Raw genomic sequence first — 24162 nt, 5'->3', positions numbered from 1 at the left:
GGTACCACCAGGCTAAAGGGCAGCTATTGTTGTAAGAATCTTGAATAGGCCTTTTATACAATCACTAAACTACCCCATGCAGGCCTTGCGCCTTTTGCTTGCCTGCACTGCTTTTCCTCGGGAACTATAACTCTATATTCTGGATTCCGTGGAGCAAGCAAGAACTTCTGGAGGAACTCAGTATGTCAGGCAGCATCTATAGAGAGGAATGAACTCTTTAGGCCAAGAAGACTTTTCATCAGGAGTCCTGATGAAGAGTCTCATGGCAAAACATTGACTGTTCATTCCCCTCCGTAGACGCTGCCTGACCTGCTGAGTTTCTGCCGCGTTTTGCGCATGTCGCTCTGGATTTCCAGCATCTGCAGAATCTCTTGTGTTTATGATTCTGCCCTCTGTTAAGGTTCCCTGCTTGTACTACCTTGGTGTGCTGACAGAGTATATGGAATGATCCGTCTGGGTGGCACTCAAAGATTTTCAGTTTATCAACAATAAGCCCAGGTACAAATCGGTAGGTAGAATGCTTGCTCACTCACTGAGGAAAATCATTAATTGAAGAGCTCTAACCTGCATTTATCATTTTATGATCCTGAGGAGGCAGTGTTATTTGAACATTCATTTGGAAAGTTTTGTCACTGAGCTTCTGTTTGCTAAGCATTTTAACATCACCATCTCACTTCTGTTTCCACTTCCCACACCGTTGCAACAAAGCCCAATGTGAGCACCTCATTTCCTGACTGAGCACATTTCAACCTTCTACACTTGTTCACTTTCCTATTTCTCACACCAGCATTCTCCCTTTTAGCAACCTTTTTAAGTATATTCACAGGATGAGGGTGACTTGTTGGGATCTGCCCTTTGCATTATTCCATCATGAAGGACCCACCATCCAGGACATATCCTCTTCACATTACCATCAGCCTGAAGACACACGCTCAATGTTTTAGCAATAGCTTAATTTCCTCCACCGTCAGACATCTGAACAGACAATGAACCCATGAACACTACTTCACTATTCTTGCTCTTGTCTTGCACTACTTATTTATCTTTATATATTTTTTAAAATTGTAATTTATAGCATATTTTGCACTGTCTCTTATTGCAAGACCCTGCAGTGGATAATGAGGTCAGGTGAGAAGATCATTGGGGTCTCTCTTCCCGCTATTACAGACATTTACACCACACACTGCACCCGCAAAGCTAACAGCATTGTGAAGGACTCCACGCACTTCTCACACAAACTCTTCTCCCTCCTGCCAGCTGGCAAAAGGTACCAAAGCATTCGGGCTCTCACGACCAGACTGTGCAACAGTTTCTTCCCCCAAGCCATCAGACTCCTCAATACCCAGAGTCTAGACTGACATCTACATCATTTATTATTATATTGAAATTTGTCCTCTACTGTGCCTATTGTCTTGTTTATTAATTATTGTACTGTTCTGCACTGTTTTGTGCACTTTATGTAGTCCTGTGCAGGTCTGTAGTCTAGTGCCGTTTTTATGTTGTTTTACGTAGCATTGTGTAGCCTTGTGCCGTCTCACATAGTCTAGTGTCATTTTGTGTTGCTTCAGGTAGCACCAGGGTCCTGGAGGAACGTTGTTTTGTTTTTACTGTGTACTGTGCCAGCAGTTTATGGTCAAAATGACAATAAACTTGCCTTGATTTTACGTACTGCTCTGTATTGCTGCTGCAAAACAACAACTCTCCTGACAGATGTCAGTGCCTGTAAGGAGTTTGTACGTTCTCCCCGTGACCCCATGGGCTTTCTCCAGCTGTTCCTGTTTTCTCCCACAGTCCAAAGATTAATTGGTCATAGAATCATAGAAATCTACAGCACATTACAGGCCCTTTGGCCCACAATGTTGTGCAGACCATGTACCCTACTCTAGAATTGCCCTACTGCATAGAGCTCTACTTTGCTAAACTCCATGTACCTATCCAAGAGATTCTTAAAAGATCCTATTGTATCCGCCTCCACCACTGTCACTGGCTGTGCATTTCACACACCCACCACTTTCTGTGTGAAAAATGTTGTAAATTGACCTGTGGTTAGGCTAGGGTTAAATCAGGGCATCGCTGGGCAGTGTGGCTCCAATAGGCAAAAGGGCTTATTCTGCACTGAATCTCAATGAGTACGTAATAAACCTGATTCTGATTCTAATGCTGATACCAACAGGTGAGCTGCTTCTTTAACTGTTGCAGCCTTTCCGGTGAGTGTGCATTTGGAAAGGAGTTCCCAGGCACAGCGACTGCCTCTCAGCTTCAGAGGTCCGTGTTCAAACCCGACCTCGGGTGCTCTCTGTGTGGAGTTTGCATGTTCTCCCAGCTGCAACCATATCCCAAAGATTTGCAGGCTGCAAACTGCTTCCGGTGTGCGTCCTTGAACCTGGAGTAAGTCGATGGGAAGGCTACCGAGTAAAATGCTACGATTCATATGTAAATGAGCATACGAATTGTCAAGGGTAGGTTTGTGATACATATATGTAAATGCCGTTAGTTTATTAGACAAGGCTTTGTACGGTGTCCTCATGACTTTGTGGGTTTCCTCCCAGAATCCAAAGTCACATGGGTTAGGTTTAGCAAGTTGTGGGCATGCTTCGTTGGCACCAGAAGCACGGTGGCACTTGCAGGCTGACCCTGGCACACCCTTGGACCGCGTTGGTTGTTGGCGCATCGGAACATTTTACCTGTGTGACAAGTGAAGCCGATCTTTATGAGAATCCACTTGAAGTTCAGAAGCAAGAGATACAACTCGTGGGATTGGTAGCCAGCGGCAGATTTGTGGGGAAGCTGCAGAGCTGTGCTGGAGCTATAGAGTTGTGATAAAGGGGGTCCCCAAGAATGAATTACTCATGAGGGATGGGGGAGGGGTTTCCCAAGTGGATTCAGGAGAAATTTTTTATTTAGTTATGTTTCCGACCCAACAAAGAAAGTGGCATTGTGGGATTGAGGAATTGGGAATGCAGGGGCACAGGATTAAGGTGAGAAGGAAAAGACTCAATGGAAGTCTGAGGAACAACATTTTCACTGGGGAGTGATCAGTATATGTAATGAGTTTCCAGGGGAATGGTTGAGGCCAGTACATGAACAACATTTAAAAAGTAACGGTTAGGCAATATTTAGAGCATGGACCTCTTGGTTAATGGTATAAAAAAGGCTGATTTAGAGGGATATGGGGCAAACTCAAGCAAATGGGTCTAGTTCAGATGGGAATTCTGGTTGGCATGGGTCTGGTTCCTTGCTGTAAGATTGACTCTGACCTCAGTCTGGGAAACAAGTCAGGACAACTATCAGTGACAGAGCATCTAGGGAACAATAATCATAATATATCGTATGGGTTAAGAAATATGTAAGATCGTAGATCATTCCAAGATGAAAATAGACAATTATGGAAGGGGAATTGGACTAATTGGAAAAACTTACAGGAAGTCTAGCCATCTTCTCCAGAACACTGTTCAACAAAGGGGCACAACTTCAAATTAGTCAGTTTGATCTAATTGGCAGGGAAAGATTTAGAAACAAAAGTTCCAATAATTGGAAACAATACACAAATTGGCATTAGTGCACAGGGATACCAAGGAGAATCAATAGTAAGTGAGTTCTGCCTGTGGTGGGGGTGTTCAGAATGGGGATCAGAATCTAAAGGTTGGAGCCCAGGTCTTGTTGGAGGGGCTGCTGGTGACTGGGTAGGACCGGCATTCCCTGTTGCCGGCAGCATTTGATGTCCATTTCAGGTGTTTAGGTATAGACATTTGTTAGAGAACAGGGTTCTCTATCATCGCCTGGGTGACTGGAAGACTGCTTATTGATTCTCATTCCCAATCAGGCCCTCGGTGTCGAAGAAAGTCCTGCTCCAGTGGACTTCTGTCCAGTGTTTGGACACTCTGCTTTCAACAGTAACTTTTGATTTCAACATTCAGGAGGAGTTTTTGTCAAGTATATGAATGGGAGGGGCATGGAGATCTTATGGTCCATATGCAAGTTAATCAGAATGACAGTTCAGCATAGATCAGATGGGCCAAAGGGCCTGTTTCTGTGATCTAGTGCACTTTGACTGTGACAACAAATGTCACATTAAATATCCCGTTGATGCAGGTTGCTGTTACTGATGAAGATGGGGAATTTACACCACTCGTAGGCAGGATCGTGCCAGGAACGCTGGATAATTTTCCGTTGTTTTTCTCCGGGAAATTGAGTCATGCTGCAGCCACTCTTCAGCAAGCTGGAGATTTCCCGGTGGAAACCATTTCTGCTGCCTTGCTCCGTACAATTGGCTTACAGTTTACTGCTGTTCTACTTCTGTACTGGGCTCAAATTCCGCAACGTTTACGTTTTCCCTTTTTCTCAATAGCAGGTGTTTTCAGTTATTAAAAAATAAAATCAGTCAAGGGCTGCATTGTGTTGACAGAGAGAGAAATACAGCACAGAAACAGGCCCATCCCTCACAGAGTCCACACAGCCTATAAGGAGGTGAAAGAGCTCGAGGTCCACTGCCAAGCAATTAACCCTTTCCTTAACGTCAACAAGACAAAGGAGATGGTTATTGATCAGGAGAACTTGTGACACCCACACCCTTCCTTTACATCGGCAGCACAGCAGTGGAAACTCCTGGGGGTGCATGTCACACACAACCTCTCATGGTCGCAGAACTCATTCTACACGGTCAGAGAAGCTCACCAGTGCCTCTACTGGGGAGAGCTGGACTTTGCACATCTGTACTCACGTCCTTCTACGGGTGTGCAGTAGACAGCATCCTAACAAACTGCATCTCTGCTTGGTACGGAAGCTGCACTGCAGCGGGCGGAAGGCTCTACAACGGATAGTCCAACGCATCGCCGACACAAGCCTAACCCCCATCAAGGACATACATAAGAGAAAGGTGGCAGAAAAGGGCCAATAACATCATGAGAGATCCTACACGCCCTGCTCTCCTATTCTCATCAGGGAGGAGGCTATGTACCATCTATACCAGGACCACTAGACTCCAAAACAGTTACCTTCCCCAAACAGTACGGCTGATCAACACCTCCACCACTACTTTATTGTTTCCCACCATTCACCTTACGTACAGCCTGGAGTCACTTTATGGACATACAATCAATCTATTTATGCTTTGTTTTATTATTGCGTTCTTTACATTTTGTGTTTTTTTCTTGCGCTATTTCAGATCCAGGGTCATAATTATTTCCTTCTCCTTAACACTTGTGCACAGGAAGTGACATTAGACATTCCTGACAATAAAGCTTGCTAAAAATAAACTGGCCACCAACAAGCTATTTACAGCAATCCCATCTTTCCTTTACCCTTACCCTTCACCAGCCCTCACATTCTCCCACTCACCCACACACTAAAGGCAATTTACAGCAGCCTTTTAACCTTCTGATGTGCACACCTTTGAGGAGCTGGGAGTTAAACTGGAAGTTCTGAGGGAAAATCATGCAGTCACGGGAGGAACGTGCGAACGCTACACACACAACACACATTGAGCTGGAGGTCAGGATCGAACCTGGGTCATCACCCCAACTGTACTAGCTGTGTCATATTGTCTGGGTGAACTGAAATCAATAATACAAACAACACATGCAAGTCATGTTAACTTATTAATAGTTGCAGCTGTCTACCAGGTCATCTCCATCATGCCTCTGACCCTGTCTGTGCATTCCACAAATAAGAGGGGTTTCTATATAGCGAGAACACACTCAACCTCTGGATGGGTGAGATGAACGTGTAGGCTCAGATTGACATTTCCTGCGGGAATGGAGTTTTACTGGAGTTAAAGTAAAACCTAAGATTTCCAATTAGGGCTTTGGAGAGTTAGGGGCAACACACACGAAATGCTGGAGGAACTCAGCATACCAGGCAACACCCACGGAGAGGCAGGAACATCTGGACTGGAGGCCTCAGCCTGAAAGGCTGACCATTAATTTCTCTCCAATGATGGTGCCAGACCTGCTGAGCTCCTCCAGCATTTTGTGTGTGCTGCTCCCAATTTCCAGCATCTGCAGAGTACCTTGTGTTATTTTGGGGTGTTCACTGGTTAAAACTGAAACATAGTGCACTCCTCTGAATTGTCCTCTCTTCATCTCACTAAACCAGGGCTTCCCGACCTCTTTTTATGCCACTGACCCCTACCATTAACTGAGGGGTCTGTAGCCCCAGGTTAGGAACCCCTGCACTAAACTGATTCCTTCCTTCTCACAAGCTCTAAGTACACTACTCCTTCAGGTCTGTGGAATTCCTGTCTCCCTCTACCCTCCCCATTCTTTATCAAGCCTTCAAAGCTGAATCTTTACAGTCTCCCTATGTCATTATGGCAATGACCTTTAACCTTGGCACTGCCTCTCCATTGCGAACGTCTCCAAGGGTAGAACGTGGACCTTCCTGAACAGTGGGAGTTTGTCCTGTATCCGTTCAAATGTGGACCTTCTATCAAGAGTGGGTGTCACAAATAGGTCACCACGTTAGCATAACGGTAAGCGTGACACTATTACAGCTCAGGGCATCAGGGTTCCGAGAAATTCCAACCACGTCTGTGGGGAGTCCGTATGTCTTCCGCCTGAATGTGTAGGTTTCCTCTGGGTGCTCTGGTTTCCTCCCAGAGTCCAAAGAGGCACAGATTAGTGGGTTAATTGGTCATTGTAAATTGTCCTGTTATTAGGCCAGGTCGGGTTCCCAACCCCTTTTATCCCTTAGTGGTCTGTGTACCCCCGCTAGGGGGTAAAGTAGGTGGGTTGCTGGGTGGTGTGACTTGTTGGGTCGGAAGGGCCTGTTCTGTGCTGTATCTCCAAATAAGTAAATAAATAGCGCTAAACTAGGGAAAAGGAGCTGGAAATTAATAGAAATAATGGACCCTGTGCTTGTTAAGCTCCCCTACGATGACATCACACCCTGTTTTCCCAGATGGATTCAGGGGGAAGTGTTGGCTGGGAGGAACTCAACTGGTTTTCTTCCAACCATAAATGGAGCCCTTCCCAACCACGATGTTGCAATCACTCATACACCATCTCAATCAGGGGTTCCCATCCTGGGGTCCATGGGGCCCTTGCTTGATGGTAGGGGTCCATGACATTAAAAAGGTTGGAAGCCCCTGATTTGAACCTGTCTTCCCTTGTGCATTTCTTAGAGACACAGCAATGTGGCAGTCCCTCCCCACCCACGCTGCCAAAGTACACCCACGTGTGGAATTGAACCCAGATTGCTGGTGCTGTAAAGTGTTCTGATAACCTCCATGCTACCATGCCAAGTGCTACACCTTCTATTTCCCTATAGAACTGGATTATCTCAATATATCACTCTCAAACACCCGTTCACAGCAAAATCCTCGCCTGTCCAAGCATCACGGTGGATCCAGGTCCAGAAGCCTTTGGGAACCCTCCTCCTTGATCTGACTAACACAGGAAAAGCTTAAGCGGCAGAAAAAGGAATGAATAGGTAAGATACGGAGGAAAGAATGGAAGTGTGTGCATTGACAGGGTTTAGCTGTCTCAGGAAAAGCAAAGGGAGGGAATGGGATGGAATATATAACATTTAATACCTCAAACCTGAGATGGCAACCAACCAACACCTGTCTGCTTTCAATGGTATCCGTTTGTAAATGCAGTCGCAATCAATGGCCCCTAAAATTGCACAGTTATTAAGTCTGTCAGTGCTTAATACATATTCATAAACAAGGACACATTTTTCTCTCTTCTCAAAACAAAAACTTGCAAAAAAATACTAATATGAATGAAGACTTAAGCTACAGGACATGACTGGGCATCGGATCGAGTATCATTATCGAGTCCCGCTAACTATCACCCTCAAAGTAGCTTAACGTTGGTGCGGAATGGGAAAACCTTCAGAAAGAGGGTTTGTAGACTCCAAAGATTCAATCGTTGCTCATTAATAGAGACTGTTATTACATTCCCCTTTACTTCAATCATCTTCCTCCCATACAGCCACCCTTTGACTGAGGTAGGAGAAGGACTGGAATTTTAAACTGTACCCTAAACCAGTTTATTACCTTGGTAACAGGTAAATAATACTTTTAGCCCACTATATTCACTATAAGCATTTAACCTACAGAAAATGGAACTGTATTTTCTACACATTCTCACTTTAATCGAGGCGATTAGCAATGTCTGTGTAATTCCAGAAGGTACTTACTTTTAAGAAATAAATGTGTATTTAAAAGTTCTATGGTTGCAGATGCACTCAGCACACTGCGATAAGGATTAACACGTCTGTACATCAGGGAGCTGCACTACTCTTTGTGAGAAACCTGAATCCTTGTATCTTGGGGACCCAAACCTCAGATTTTAGCTTCAGAAACAACATGACACCGGGATCCTGATTCTCCCTGCAATGGAGCTTGAACTGGGTTGTTTTAGAAAGATGAACCCCTAACACAGATAAACACCAGTATATGGGGGACTGGAACTCTTATACACAAGGAGATGAACCCTGTTTCATTAATACTGGAACCCCTGTCTACGGGACAATTGAACCCAGTTTATTAAAGAGTGGAACCTCTATATATTTAAGACTGGAATTCCTGTCCGTTAGGAGACTGAACCCCTGTATATGGGGGACCTGAATAATTATTATGGACATGAACCCTGTACAAAGTGTCAGAACCCGTTTAGGTTACAGGCCTGAATCCCAATGTACTGAAGCTTTGCGTTTTAAAGATGGATAATGAGCAGGAATCCTGTGTAATAGTGATTTGTACTCTGTATTTTAAGGCCTCAACTTCAATATATCAGGGACATGTATTTCTGTATTTATGGGAATGGAGTGGTATATAGGGACTTAAAACCCTCGACAATAGGGACTGAGCCCCTGTATATTAGGGACCTGAACCCCCCGTATATTAGGGACCTGAACCCCTGTATATTATGGATCTGAACCCCTGTATATTACAGACCTGAACCCCTGTATATTACGGACCTGAACCCTGTGTATTAGGGACCTGAACCCTGTGTATTACGGACCTGAACCCTGTGTATTAGGGACCTGAACCCTGTGTATTACGGAACTGAACCCCTGTATATTATGGACCTGAACCCTGTATATTATGGACCTGAACCCTGTGTATTAGGGACCTGAACCCTGTCTATTATGGACTTGAACCCCTGTATATTACGGACCTGAACCCCTGTGTATTACGGAATTGAACCCCTGTGTATTACGGACCTGAACCCTGTATATTAGGGACCTGAACCCTGTATATTAGGGACCTGAACCCTGTGTATTAGGGACCTGAACCCTGTATATTAGGGACCTGAACCCTGTATATTAGGGACCTGAACCCTGGATATTAGGGACCTGAAGCCCTGTATATTTGGGACCTGAACCCTGTGTATTAGGGACCTGAAGCCCTGTATATTAGGGACCTGAACCCTGTGTATTAGGGACCTGAACCCCTGTATATTAGGGACCTGAACCCTGTGTATTAGGGACCTGAACCCCTGTATATTAAGGACCTGAACCCTGTGTATTAGGGACCTGAACCCTGTGTATTAGGGACCTGAACCCTGTGTATTAGGGACCTGAACCCTGTATATTAGGGACCTGAACCCTGGATATTAGGGACCTGAACCCTGTATATTAGGGACCTGAACACTGTGTATTATGGACCTGAAGCCCTGTATATTAGGGACCCGAACCCTGTGTATTAGGGACCTGAACCCCTGTGTATTAGGGAACTGAACCCTGTATATTAGGGAACTGAAGCCCTGTATATTAGGGACCTGAAGCCCTGTATATTACGGACCTGAAGCCCTGTATTTTACGGACCTGAAGCCCTGTATATTAGGGACCTGAAGCCCTGTATATTAGGGACCTGAACCTTGTATATTAGGGACCTGAACCCTGTGTATTAGGGACCTGAAGCCCTGTATATTAAGTACCCGAACCCTGTATATTAGGGACCTGAACCTCTGTATGTTAGGGACCTGAAGCCCTGTGTGTTAGGGACCTGAACCCCTGTATGTTAGGGACCTGAAGCCCTGTGTATTAGGGACCTGAAGCCCTGTGTATTAGGGACCTGAACCCTGGATATTATGGACCTGAACCCTGTGTATTAGGGACCTGAACCCTGTGTATTAGGGACCCGAACCCCTGAATATTAGGGACCCGAACCCTGGATATTAGGGACCCGAACCCTGGATATTAGGGACCTGAACCCTGTGTATTAGGGACCTGAACCCTGTGTATTAGGGACCTGAACCCTGTGTATTAGGGACCTGAACTCTGTGTATTAGGGACCTGAACCCTGTATATTAGGGACCTGAACCCTGTGTATTAGGGACCTGAACCCTGTGTATTAGGGACCTGAATCCTGGATATTAGGGACCTGAAGCCCTGTGCATGAGGACCTGGAATCTCTATATACTGGAGCTGAATTCCTGTATTGTAGGTTTGAGACCCTGTGCCTATATTTAAGGGATTATCATGGCAACATTGACACACGATAGTGAGATGAAGCTGCTGGCTAGCCTGGAGACATGGCACTGGAGCTCTGGCCTCCGAGCATTCTCAACTGTGAACCGACCGTTTCTTCAGTGCATTACACTTTGGAGAGGCTGTCAATCCCATCTGGCCTGAAAATTTCTCCCAACGGGCGAGTAGCCCCACCAAAGTCCTCCTGGTTTTGACATGGGCTCGATCAGCCTTCACTTTCGGTTGGCTGACAGTCTGTGGGCTTTCTGTGGTCAGCTGACAAAGATGGGGACTGCCTACTCCTGCCTCTCTTTCCATTCCAGTTCTCACTGCCTGCCCACCAGTGAGGGTCCCAGGGAGTGCCCACATCTCCTCAATGCCAGTGGCAACTGCCATCTCAATGATCGAGCCACTGCGCCCAGTATATCATAGACAGAGCAAGGAAGAGGGGCGACTGGCCGTCAATGGGCTGGATCCCCCAAATGAACCATCAATAAATTGCAACTGTCCCAGTGGCTTGAAACTTGGAAAGGCCTTCAGAACGTCTGCAGTGGAAATAGAGGCTGCACTAGTAAGTGCAGATGAAGGGTCACGACTAGAAACATTGACTCTCTATTTGCCTCCTGTCTAACTATTGAGTTCCTCCACCAGCTTGTGAGGAGGGCACCAGAAGGTTCAGGAGACATTTGGTGCTCTAGTTAGAAAGTTGTGAGGGGTCGGCTTCTGGGGGCACATCGGAAATCAATTACTGGAACAGGGCAGTGAAGAGAAAGGTGGCGGCTGTGGAGATTATTTCTCTGGAGATAAGAAGTTTGAAGATTGGATGGCTCGGATCCTGGTGATGTCCTATCACAAGACACCTGCACCAAATCCTGCTGCTCTTGTCAGGGGGGGTGACTAAACCTGGGAAATAAATTACCCCGCCAAGGGACGGCATGGAATGTCTCACGGGGCTGTGGCACCATGACGTTCTGGTTTGCTGGACCTTTGCAAAGGAACCCCCTCGTGAGGACTGACAGCCTCTCCTCATTACTACTATTGGTTCATGCCAACACATCTAATATCAGAGCATAGCATCTTAACACAAACACGTACAATTAAGAGGCAGGTTTCAATTCCAAAGCTACAGCATTTCATGTTATTGGTCTATATTGGCTGGATTGCAACTGAGTAGAACAAGCCCATTTATTCTGGATTTTGGTAAGAGAATAAAGAGGAGACCTCATCAAAATATATTCAGTTCTGGGGTGCCGGGGTCCACCGAGTCAGGCACTGAAAGACTCCTTCCTCAGGTTAGAGAGTCTAGAACTGGGAGGCACAGACAGGGTGAAGGCCTGTTTAGGCCTGAGATAAGGCAAATGTCCTTCACTCAGAAGGCTGTGAAAATTAGGAGTTCTCTCCATGGGGTGCTTTGGACTGTTGTGTGTAGCCGAGACGTAGATGGTGTGATATTCGGAGGCTGGAGGGCGAACGGCAGGGGGGGTTGAGGGAAAATTGGGCTGAGGCGGAAACCGGAACAGCAGAGCAGACTCACTAGCTGGCACCTGCTCGCATCCTCACTAATATCGAAAACAGGACGCAGCTCCAAGTAGAATGGATCCCAAGACTTACAGCAGCCCCCTCTCTGTAAGTCTTGTGGATAAATGGCAGATGGAATTCGATGCAGTCAAGTGTGAGGTGCTGCACTTTGACGGGCATGTCTTACTCAGTGAACTGAGGGCTGTGTGGTAGAACAAAGAGATGTTGAAATACACATTCATAATTCCTTGAAAGTGATTCCACAGGTACTTAGGGTTGTAAAGAAAGCTTTTGGCACATTGGCCTTCATAAATCAAAGTACTGAGTACAGGCATTGGGATGTCATGTTGAAATTGTATAAAATGTTGGTGATATTTCTGAAATGTTGGAGCATTTTGTCACCTACCTACAGGAAAGGTATCAATGTGCTTGGAAGAGTGCAGAGAACATTTACAAGGATCTTGCTGGCACTTGAGGTCTTGAGAAAGGGTGAAAAGGTTAGGGTTTTATTCCCTGGAGTGCAGGAGAATGAAGGGAAGATCTTATAGAGATATACAAAACCATGAGGGGTATAAGTCCGGTGAATACGTGCAGGTTTTTCACCCTCGGGCTGGGTGAGACTAGAACCAGAAGTCACAGGTTTAGGGTGAAGTGTTTAAGGTGAAATGTTTAAGGCCAATCTGAGGGGAAGCTTCGCAGGGCGGTGTCAGTGTGGAATGAACAGCCAGCAGAAGTGGTGAATGTGGGTCCCACCGTCAGATTTAAGAAAGATTTGGTTAGGTACTTGGATGGGAGGGGTATGGCGGGCTATGGTCCAGGTGCAGGTCGATGGGAATAGGCAAAATACTGGGTCAGCATGGACTAGATAGGCCGAAGGGCTGAGTCTGAGCTGTAGTGATCTCCATGTTTGATGAGGGATGCAGTCAGAGAGGGAACTTGTGGGGGGAAAGGTGAGTTGGGGGCAGGTCGATCATGGCACTGGGTGGGGTGTTCACTGTTGAAGTAGATAAAGCAATCGCAGCAGAGACCCTCTGGAGTGGTAAACTGCAATGTCTGACCGACCGCCACAGTAAAGGAGGTTGTTTTGATAGGCCTGGGCTGGGTGAGACTAGAACTAGAGGTCGAGGGTTTAGGGCGAAAGGCGAGATATTTACGGGGAATCTGAGGGGGAGCTTCACAGGGCGGTGTCAGTGTGGGAAGGGCTGGCAGCGGATATGGGAGATGCAGGTTCAATTGTAACATTTAAGGGGCAAGTATATGAATGAGACCGTCCTCCCCACTGAGGAGTCAGATTCAGCAAACAAGGACTTTAATGTGGGTTTTGTAACTGGGGGATGGAGGCGGGGGGGTAAATCCAGTAGGAAAGTTAAAGCGGGATTGGGATCACAGCCTCCACAGACCAACGCAAACACTGTCCACTAGGATTATCAGTAAGGCAGTCGTTCAGCCACACATGCTGCACACAGTATAAGGTCATCCATTAAAACAAGCCTTAAGGAAAACGCAACAAAAGCATTTCTGTCGCTTTGCCAATTCAAATCGCATTAACAAAATCATATCGTCACTTGATCCGAAACATGACCAATCTGTTTTGGCGTTACTTTTGAGATCTGAGGTGATAATTATGTATTTCATTTCTTAATGAAGAAGCACATACGCCAGTTTGACCTTTATTCTTAATTGTAAATGTGGTGGGCACTTAAACCAGGTCCTCCTCACATGGTTAAAAGGTTCAGACAGCTCAAAGTAGGGGTCTAACAGTGCTGCCTCTTACAGCGGCCCTGGTTAGTTATTGTTCTGTGTAATGTTCAATGTCTCTGCCTTTATAACATTGTATAATATCTCCTCTCCAGGTATGTGTAATGGCCAACAATCCACTATTATACATAGTATAAAGCTTGTCCTGTGCAACATATAATGGTGTACATTATGCTCTTCCTCCTTCCATGTCATTTGTCACATTTAATATTCTTTCTTGTGTTATGTGTAACGTTTAACATTCCCCTTCTTGTGATATACATCAAGTTTAATATTCCTCCTCACGTGATGTTTGTGACATTTAAAACTCCTCATTTCTTAGTAAGTGTAAAGCTTAACATTCATTCTCTTATGTTGTGAAAAATGTTTGTACTCCCCCTCTGTGTTGTGAAAAAGATTTAATATTCTCCCTCACATATTGTGTATAATATTTAATATTCCCCTTTCCACATTGTGTGCAGTTTCATATTTCTTTTATGATGCTCAGAACCTGTTTATATACCCCCCTCTTGTGTTGCGAAAAGTATTTAATATTCTCCCTCACATTTTGCATATTCCCGAGTTCGGAGTTCAATTCCGGCTCTGTTCTGTAAGGAGTTTCCACACGTCCTCCCTGCAGAATGCGTGGGTTTCGCTGGGTGCTCTGGTTACCTCCCACAGTCCAAGGGCGTAGTGGTTAGGTTAATAGGTCACTGGAAATTGTGCTGTGATTAGGTTAGGGTTAATCGGAGCAATGGGGCAATGTGGCTCGAAGGGGGGAAGGGCCTACTTTGCAATGTATCACTGAATAATTTCTTAAAATATTTAATATACCCTCTTTCATGTTGTGTAAAACATTTAATTTTCTCCTTCTCCTGTTGTACATAATGGTTTCATATTCTCCCACTCTCATTGCTCAGTATATTTAATATCCTTCTTCTCATGTTGTGTGTAACATTTAATGCTCCCCCCTCATGTTGTGTGTAACATTTAATGTCCCCCCCCTCATGTTGTGTGTAACATTTAATGTCCCCCTCATGGTGTGTGTAACATTTAACAATCCCCCGTTCATGCTGGGTGTAACAGATAATTTTCTTTGTCTTGTAACTGGCTCACATACCAAATTTATCATGTGCAACATCCTACTTCAAGGCTAGGATTCAGGCTTAATTTTTCAGACAGAAATATTTTTGTTTCCCTTTCTTTAAGCAATGCTAACCATGCATTTAATTAAAAATAAACTGCAAGGTAAACAACAAACATTCAGTATTAATTGTTAGAGTTACTGAACCTTCTGGAGTGTGACATTGTGATTCATCCACATGGGATGTGTGCCCTAACTGTACCTCGTAGACTTTCTGTTATATACCTGTACAGGACGCCTGTGCCTTGGATATGAAAATTATTACCGTTACATGGCTTAACAGCTAAAGGACAAAATGTACGTAATGGAACTTATAAAATCCACACACACTGAAAATATATCTCTCACACTTTTTCTCAAAATATTTCCCTCCCCCCCAAAAAAAACCCCATTCAAATCAACAATTACATTGTTAAACTAAGAAAAAGAAAGTGAAAATACAACAACATAGCTGCTCAGGAGACACAGATAACACACTCCAGATAAAAGTCCCCATGACCTCTGACCCTGCCTTGCATCCAGAATGGGGGATGTAGTGTTCATTCCTAAGGACATCCCCAAGGTGGGCTGTGGATTTCTGGCTTTTGGAGAGGGAGGAATAATTCGCAACGGGATAGAACCCTTTGAGCTCAGTAAAGTGGCCCTTGATAAAAGCCACAGGAGATGTCCATACGAATCTCATTCACCAGACTTACAGGCATTTTCCTCTGATTAATTGACTTTCGCTAAAATTGCCACTTCTCTTTTTGAAGAAGAGTAAATCGTCCTTCTCTTTGGCCTGGTTCTTAAATGTACACCAGACCTGGTTACCAAGCACATTAAGGACGTGCACGTAGGCGTACATCTGTTGGTTTCAAAGAGCCATGCAGCCGATGAAAGGAAGGCATCAGTTTTTGGTCAGAGGTCATGGTTGTAATTGTCTCATTTAGTCTAAGGCAGTACAGTTTAGTTTCAGACCAAGTGCTTGTATTAGGCAAGAACGGATAGAACAGGGGTGGGGGGGGGTGAGGAGGCAGAGGGGTGGGGTTTGTGATGGGAGTGGAGGGTGGGGGTGAAACAAAAACTCACTTACCCCGATGCTGTGTCCAAAACCGGAGCCAGGCTGGGGGCTGGTGGCGCTTATGTAGTTACCAACACCAGAGTCTTGACTGGCCGTGCCATAGATCTCAGCCACTGGGCCAGGGCTGTTGGCTCCAGGGAATCCACCATGCCGGGCAGGGTTGGTGCCTACTGGGGAAGCAGGGGCGCCATAATTCGGCTGAGCGCTGTAGCTATTCAGGACTGGTGTGCAGAGAATAAATTGGGAGATGAGGCTCGGGCCTAGCATGCACAAGGTAAAAAAGCCAAATACTACAACAGGCTAAGGCCCAATTGTCTAACACTCAATCCAAGGCCATGCGATAAGACAACAGCAGTACTTACGAGAGTCAGCCCATCACTACGGCTAAGAAGCTCGGAAGACCCCACCCCACGCACCCCTCCACCCCCACTAGCCCTCCTCAGAAGCAGTCACCCGACACAGACACCGCTGTGTCTGCCCTCCATCACTACAGGTCTGATGCTCATGCAGAGGTAACAGTCCGTCGACCAGGCCACGATGAGTCAGCATTCACATCTCATGCAAATCTACGAAGGAGCTAGTGTTTTACGACACAGCAGGTTAATAAATGGCAGCTACGGTGAACAGGATCTAGAGTCTAGTGCAAAGAGGTGGTGGTTCTGGGACTGGGTTCACAGGCAGACGGGTTGGTTTGCATGAGGGCTGGGCTCACTTAATCGACCCCTCCCTTCCACCCTCAGCTCCTCCGTCCTCTCCGGGAGAGTAAACAGGGAAAGAGATTTTTTTTCCTGTGGCTAGGCAGAGGGGCGTATGTGGGGAGAGAATGTCACCAAGGAAAAAAGAGCAATAGAGAGAGAGGGGAGGGAGGGGGAAAGAGAGAGAAATGGAGAGAAGGGGAGTGAAAGGGAGAGAGGGAGAGGGAGGTGAGGAGAGGGGTGGGGGGAGAGAAAGAGAATGGAAAGGTGGATAGAGAGAGTGAGAGGAAAAGATGGAGGGGTGGAGAGTGAGAGGGAGGTGGGGAGAGAGAATGAGAAGATGGAGAGAGAAAGATGGAAAGAGGGAGAAGGAAGTGGGGTGGAGAAAGGGAGAGGGAGGTGGGTGGGGAGAGAGAGAAAAAGAGCAAGAATGTGAGGAAGACAGAGATCATCCCAAAGTAGGAGATAAACAGCTGTGGTAATGGAGTGGCAGACACTACAGTGAACCGAGAGCCCGGTTTACAACCCCACACCCACAGGACCGATATCGGACCTAGTGTAGAGGGGCCGAGCAGAGGCTTTGCTCACCCTAACTGTGTCCTCATCTCACACAGCCACTAGAGCGGGAAACTCCAACGCCTTCAGAAGACACGCGACAGGTCCCAACTTTTCTCTGTCACTTGGTGGCAAATGGGTCCTGCTTTGCCAACCAAGCAACTCAGCTTTGGACATTTCAATGAGGAGCCAGCTCCTCTTTCAAAAAACTATCGACGCATCTTCTCTCCTCCTTGTCCAATGAAGACGTGCTGGTGGAGGAGAAGATGGCCAGGGGTTACATCCCAGCGTTCTCACTGAAGGAGCTCACACTGGGCAGAGGAAACATGCACAGCTGGTGGACCACCATGGCCCTCAGGAAACCCAAACCTCCTCCGGGGGGGGGGGGGGGGGTGGCAAGTACTTCACATCAAAGTTTGAAACATTCGATCTCGAACCTAGTTCAGCCCAGCCAAACCTATTTGTTTGCCACTTCCTGCTGGGTCGTTACAGTTAAAAAAAAGTTACCATGACAACTATGAGGAAAGTAACCTAATCTTTTTAGAGCTGGTGGGAGGGTGAGGATGAAAGGTGAAGATCAGAAATCAGAGCTGAGAAGTTAACCAGTCCACATGGGGCACCTCAACCTATGGCCACATTATTGTTCAGTGTAGAAGTCCAGACACTATCAAGATCGAGAGAGGCAAACTGAACTCTACCATTTCCTCAACCCCCTCCCTCCACGGGATGACCTCTGTCCTCTGCTGACCCTAAACCAGTCCATGTGCCGGCTAGAATCCACAAATCCATGACGTCGACGATGTCATTGCCGAAAGGAACGAGTATTCTGCCGTCTCCAATCTCCCTTCCTCCTGGTAATCCCGGAGCAGGTAACGGATGAGCCCAGATTCTGGTTCGACTTGCCACCGAGTCTCCTCTCCATTCCCCGATGGTAGCAATATACCTCCACCGCCCATCCCAGCCCAGACCATTCTACCCCCTCCACACCCAACCAAACTCCACATGGGGCACTGTTCACCGAAATGAAGCTCTGCATCAGATTACAGTGAAACCTGTTTTAAACGGTCACCTTTGGGTGGTGGGGGGGTGCTTGGACCAAGTAGGCAGTTGGTGAGGGTGCTTGGAGGTGTTCCAGATGGGACTGCTGGGAGGTAGGGGAGGGTAATTAAGGAGATGCCCCACTTCAACTCCTGTGCCCCCAGGGTGGTCATCCTAACGGGGTGAGTTAATGTCTAAGAACACAGGATCCAATTTACTTACTTTGCTTACCTGTCATTTTTACCAGAGGTTGGGGCCACGCTAGCAGCTGGTTGTTTAATCCTGGTGTGGACCCTATTTAATTAAATTAGAAATCTGTTGGTTCGGAGAAGAGCTGGCTGCAGCAGACAGGTGCCTTGAATCAAGGTGACCATTAGGACAGGTTTGACTGTACCACCGTCACACGCATCTCCCCATTTTACCCCCTCAACCCCCACCAATTCACAATAAATTGCTTGACACAGCACAATTAAAAAAAAATCCAGGACGCCTTTGTCACCTTGCTGAAAACCCCAGGAATGATCCTGCTGCCTTACGCCGAGCGTGATGTCACTACTACACAACTGTTCCCTAGGAAACGCACGCATCTGAAGGGGAGGAAGGCTCTCATTTGAGGCTATTCAGCAAATTGGAGCTGGTTCCATTCCTCTACAATGTCCCTATTCTCCCAGCTAACCAACACAATGACAAACCTCCTTAGAAATAGTCAGTGACGTTATTGTTCTTTGCCAGTAGGGATGACAGAGAAGGTTGTCTCAACTTTTCCTTCTCTATCTACTCTGCGTCATGCCAGGCTCTTGCCAGGAAACCCAGTTGCTTCTGAGTCATATTACGTTCCCTCAACCTCTTGGTGAACCACGAAGGTTCCAGCTCTCCCCGAGACAGGCACATCACTCTTGGACACTGGGAAGAGACTATCTGTGGGCCTCTTCCTACCCTGGGACAAACCTTCCATCATAGAATCACAGAGTTATACAACATGGAACAGGCCTTCTGGCCCAACTTGTCCACACTGATCAAGAAGCCCATCTACACTAATTCCATTTAGATCATAAGGCATAGAAACAGAATGAGGTCATTCAATCCATTGACTCTGCTCCACCATTCCATCATGGCTGATTTATTATCCCTCTCAACCCCATTCTCCTGCCTTCTCCCTGTAACTTTTGACACTCTTACTAATCAAGAGCCTATCAACCTTTGTTTTAAATATACCCAATGGCCTAGCCTCCACAGCCAACTGTGGCAAAAAATTCCACAGATTCACCACCCTCTGGCTACAAAAGTTTCACCTCATCTCTGTTCCAAAGGGATGTCCTTCTATTCCAGCGATTCCCAACCTTTGGACCTATACCATTAGTAAAAACCAGTTCAGTAAATATAATTAGGACAAGGTTGAATAGATATTTTGCATAGTAGGGGAATTAAGGGTTATGGGGAAAAGTGGAGATGAGTCCATGGTCAGATCAGCCAAGGTCTTATTGAATGGTGGAGCAGGCTCGACGGGGCCGATGGCCGACTCCTGCTCCTATTTCTCACGTTTTTATGTTCATTAGCAAGGGATCCATGGACTCCCAGTTGGGAACCCCTGTTTATTCTGAGGCTGTGCCTGCTGGTCCTAGACTCCCACTACTATAGGAAACAACATTTGCCAGCATTTGGACCATTTCCCCTTTACACATGTTTTATCCAGCACCCATTCAAGTTTCTTTCAAACAATGGAATTGTACATGCTTCAAGCAGCTCCTCTAGCAACTGGTTCTGAAGGAGATGTAGAATATTTACTGCACTGAGAATAGGGAGAGAGTTCTAATTGCTCAAAGTTCTATTTATTATCAGAGTACATACACATCACCACATACAGCCCTGAGATTCTTTTCCTTGTGGGCATACTTAGCAAATCTATACAACAGTAACTGCGAACAGGATCAATGAACAACAAACTGTGCAAACGTAAATATAAATAAATAGCAATAAATAACAAGATAAAGAGTCCTTAAAGTGAGACCATCGGTTGTGGGAACACCAGAAACTGAATGAGTATAGTTATCCTCTTTTGTTTAAGAGCCTGATGGTTGAGAGGTAGTAACTTTTCCTAAATTTGGTGGTGCGAGTCCTGAGGCTCTCATACTTTCTACCTGATGGTAGCAGCGAGAAGAAAGCATGATCTGGGTGGAGAGGATCTCTGATAATGCTTTCCTATGACAGCGTTACACGTAGATGTGCTCAATGCAGGGTTTTACCCATGATGTACTAGGCTGAATCCACTACCTTTTGTAGGATTTTCCACTCAAAGGCATTGGTGTTCCCATGCCGGGTTGTAATGCAGCCAAGTCAGCACACTTTCCACCACATCCATAGAGGTTGCCAAGGTTTCTGTTAACATGCCAAATCTCTGCAGACCCATGAGAAAGTTGTTTGCTGTTTCAGCAATAATATTTATATGATGGGTCCAGGGCAGGTCCTCTGAGATAGTGACACCCAGGAATTCAAGTTACTCCTCCGATGTGTACTGGCCCATGGACCTCCCTCCCTCTCCGTAAGTCTGCAGACAAGTTCCTTGGTCTTTCTGACATTGAGTGAGAGGTTGTTGTTTTTACACCACTCAGCCAAATGTTCAACCTCCCTCCTGTATGCTTGATACAGCCCACAATGGTGGTGTCGTCAGCAAACTTGTATATGGTGTTAGCCACACAGTCACAAAGGTAAAGTGAGTAGAGCAGGGGGACGAAGTACACATCCTTGTGGTGCTCCTGTGCTGGTGGAGATTGTGGAGGAGATAGTTTTGCTGATCCAAACTGACTGGGATCTATTAGTGAAGAAATCCAGGATCCAATTACACTACTGAAGCCCAGGTCTTGAAGTTTACTGATTAGCTTTGAGGGGATGGTAGTATTGAATGCTGAGCTATAGTCAATAAAGAGCATCTGATGTTTGCATCTTTGCTGTCCAGATATTCCAGGGCTGTGTGAAGAGCCAATAAGATGGCATCTACGGTAGACCTGCTGTTTCGGTAGGTGAATTGGAGAGGATCCAAGTCATCACTCAGACCGGAGTTGATGTGCTTCAACACCAGCCTCTCAACACACTTCATCACTGGCCAATAGTCATTGAGGCAGGTTACCACACTCTTCCTGGGAACCAATATGATTGAAGCCTGCTTGAGGCAGGTGGGTACCACACACTGCCGGAGCGAGAGGTTGAAAATATACGTGAATACACCAGTTAGTCAGCTCAGGTCTTCAGTACTTGGCCAGGTACTCTGTCTGGACCTGATGCTTTCCTTTGTTTCACTCTCTTGAAGGCAGCCTGCAGCTCATTTTCAGATCCTGACACCATAAGGATCATTGGGAGACATGGGGGTGCATGTCTGAGATGACGTTAAGTGTTCAGATTCATTGCCCTACATGGAGGTCAACTACAGGCTGACCCCCTCCCCATTAATGAATGGGTTCTGTTTTAATAGATGTCTATAAGTCAACTTTTCCAAAAGTACGTAAAATTTGCTCGATACAGTAACCATTGTAATGAATGGCATCAAAAGGAAAGTAAGCCCGAATAAGGGAGAAATATTGCTATAAGTGAAGAGAGAGAGGAAATCGGTTCTGCCAATGTTCCATGGTAGCAACTGAACATATGCACTTTGGGCTGTTGAATTTAATCATATGAAGGAAGTTTTGTGTCTAAACTCTGACATTCGTAGTCCCAGGGCAGTCTTTAGTTGTACCATTGGTCTCTAACCATTGTGTATAAAAACAGGGTGTTACGCAGGCAGTGGGAAAACTGCCCATCGTGTTTCGTGATCTTGTCACTGGAGTTTCAGTGTCACTTGACCCTGCCACTTTAACCTGGCCCATCCCTTCATAAACCTGGTCCAACACTACTTGCCTTTATTGACCATAAGCCCATAAGACGTAGGAGCAGAATTAGGCCATTTGGTCCATCGAGTCTGCTCTGCCATTCAATCATGGCTGATCCCTTTTCCCCCTTCTCAGCACCACTCCTTGCCCTTTTCCCAGTAACTTTTGATGCCGTGTCCAATCAAGAACCTATCAAACTCTGCCTTAAGTACATCCAATAACCTCCAAAGCTGCCTGTGGTAACAAATTCCACAAATTCACTACCCTCTGGCTAAAGAAATTTCTCCACATCTCTTTTTAAATGGACGCCCCACTAACCTGAGGCTGTGCCGTCTTGTCCTAGACTCCTCCACCATGGGAAACATCCTTTCCACATCTACTTTATCTAGGCCTTTCAACATTCAAAAGGTTTCAATGAGATCCTCCCTCATCCTTCTAAATTCCAGTGAGTCCAGATCCAGAGCCATCATTCTTCGTATGATAACCCTTTCGCTCCCAGAATCATCCTTGTGAACCTCCTCTGAAACCCTCTCCAAGGCCAGGTGGACATCATTGGCACTACCAGCAATTTTTGCTCCTCCCTGATTGCCTCTGAACTGCAGTGGGAGGTTAAGAATTGGCAGCGGTGGGTTTAGATACAGCCCAGGTCAGATCAGAGGGACAGATTTCCTTCCCTGAAAGGTGGCACCGTAGCGTAACGGCTGCTGTAACGCTGTATGGCGCAGGCAATTGGGGTTCAATTCCCACCCCTGTCAGTAAGGAGTTTGCAACTTCTTCCCGCGTGACTGTGTGGGTTTCCTCTGGGTGCTCTGGTTTCCTCCAAAGACGTACAGGTTAGGATTAATGGGTTGTGGACATGCTACGTTGATGCCAGAAGTGTGGCGACACCCATGGGCAGCCCCCAGAACATCTTTGGACGGTATTGTTTGTTGACATAAACTTTGCCTCAAATCTTCTGTGCCAGTTCCCTTTAATATCTGGACCTTTCAAAAACTTATCTTCCTGTGATCTCACCTCCACAATTGTCTGGATTAGAGAATGCCAGAGATGCAACACCATTAATATATCTTCTTAAAAAATAAGTTAAACCAACATATTTATTTCAGTTCAAATTCCCCAACTGCCATAGTGGGATTCAAGATAGAGTATGACAGGTTAGTGAAATGCTTTACAGCCCCAGTGATTGGGATTCAATTCCTGCCATTGTCTGTAAGGAGTTTTATGTTCTCGCTGTGGCTGTGTGGGTTTCCTTCAGCTACTCCGATTCCCACATCCCAGAGATGATGGGTTAGTGGGCTGTGGCTATGCTATGTAGGCGCCAGATGCATACCGACACTCGTGGGCTGCCCTCAGCAAATACTTGGGTTGTGTTGGTCGTTGACACAGACAACACATATCACCGTATATTTGGATCCTTTGATGAACATGTGACAAGTAAAGCTAACCTCTAAATGTTTAAACTCGTATCATTAGAGATGTGGTTTTGACTACTGATCTTGACTACTGCAGCATCATACTCCCAAATTTGTCCTATTGGATTAATAAATGACAATGTGTCATTATGATGGAGTTTTGGGGAGGTGGGGGAGAACGTGGATATCACTTTATAACTTAATGTAGCCGAGCAGCAATAGCTCGGAGAAGGAACTACAGCCAGTCATTAATCACTGGATCAAATGGTGTTGATTGACCATCTGTAGTGTTACCTCCTTCCCAGTCACACTAGGGTAAGGAGCAACCATACTGGGAAGGTCATTCAATACAGTGGGTCAGATCACACTTACACTGTGCCTTTAGTTTGTTCTCTGTCGACACACTGACCACTTGCAACCCCTTGGGTCAGGTGAAGCTGGAGGCTGATCTGTGGGTGGCAACTACGCCTTACGTGACAGATCCTGAGGCCCGACCATGAACATTTTACAAGTCTGCTGTCGAAATGTTCAACTACTTCAAAATATCTCTGACAATCAGAACTATTCACAAGTTTTTTTAAATGAAGAAAATTTAAATTACTTTTATAAAATAGTAATTATTTATAAGCATACTTAACTGATATAAACTAAAAAAACAGTATTTACATTTTTTATTTATTTAGAGATACATCACTGTAACAGGCCCTTCCAGCCCAAATGTTTC

General features: G+C 45.8%; 1 protein-coding gene across 10 annotated transcripts in view; it reads right to left on the bottom strand.

Moving 5' to 3' along the window:
• Positions 1 to 24162, bottom strand: part of msi2b (musashi RNA-binding protein 2b) — a 642445-nt gene that overhangs the window by 11270 nt on the left and 607013 nt on the right. For 4 of the 10 annotated variants that reach the window (XM_059973524.1, XM_059973527.1, XM_059973520.1 and 1 more), the window contains 2 exons: positions 15891 to 16099; positions 7532 to 7613 (listed from right to left, as the gene is read on the bottom strand). In XM_059973524.1, the coding sequence (XP_059829507.1) occupies positions 7572 to 7613; positions 15891 to 16099 (251 nt within the window). In that variant the 3' untranslated portion in view covers positions 7532 to 7571. Of the gene's footprint in view, positions 1 to 7531; positions 7614 to 15890; positions 16100 to 18397; positions 18461 to 24162 lie in introns of all 10 variants that reach the window. The other 6 variants (XM_059973517.1, XM_059973519.1, XM_059973523.1 and 3 more) reach the window with 3 other exon arrangements.

The sequence above is a fragment of the Hypanus sabinus genome, chromosome 6, assembly GCF_030144855.1.
Source record: "Hypanus sabinus isolate sHypSab1 chromosome 6, sHypSab1.hap1, whole genome shotgun sequence".
Lineage (NCBI taxonomy): Eukaryota > Metazoa > Chordata > Chondrichthyes > Myliobatiformes > Dasyatidae > Hypanus > Hypanus sabinus.
Note: the sequence above shows the minus strand (reverse complement) of the source record. Positions and strands in the feature narration are given on the sequence as shown.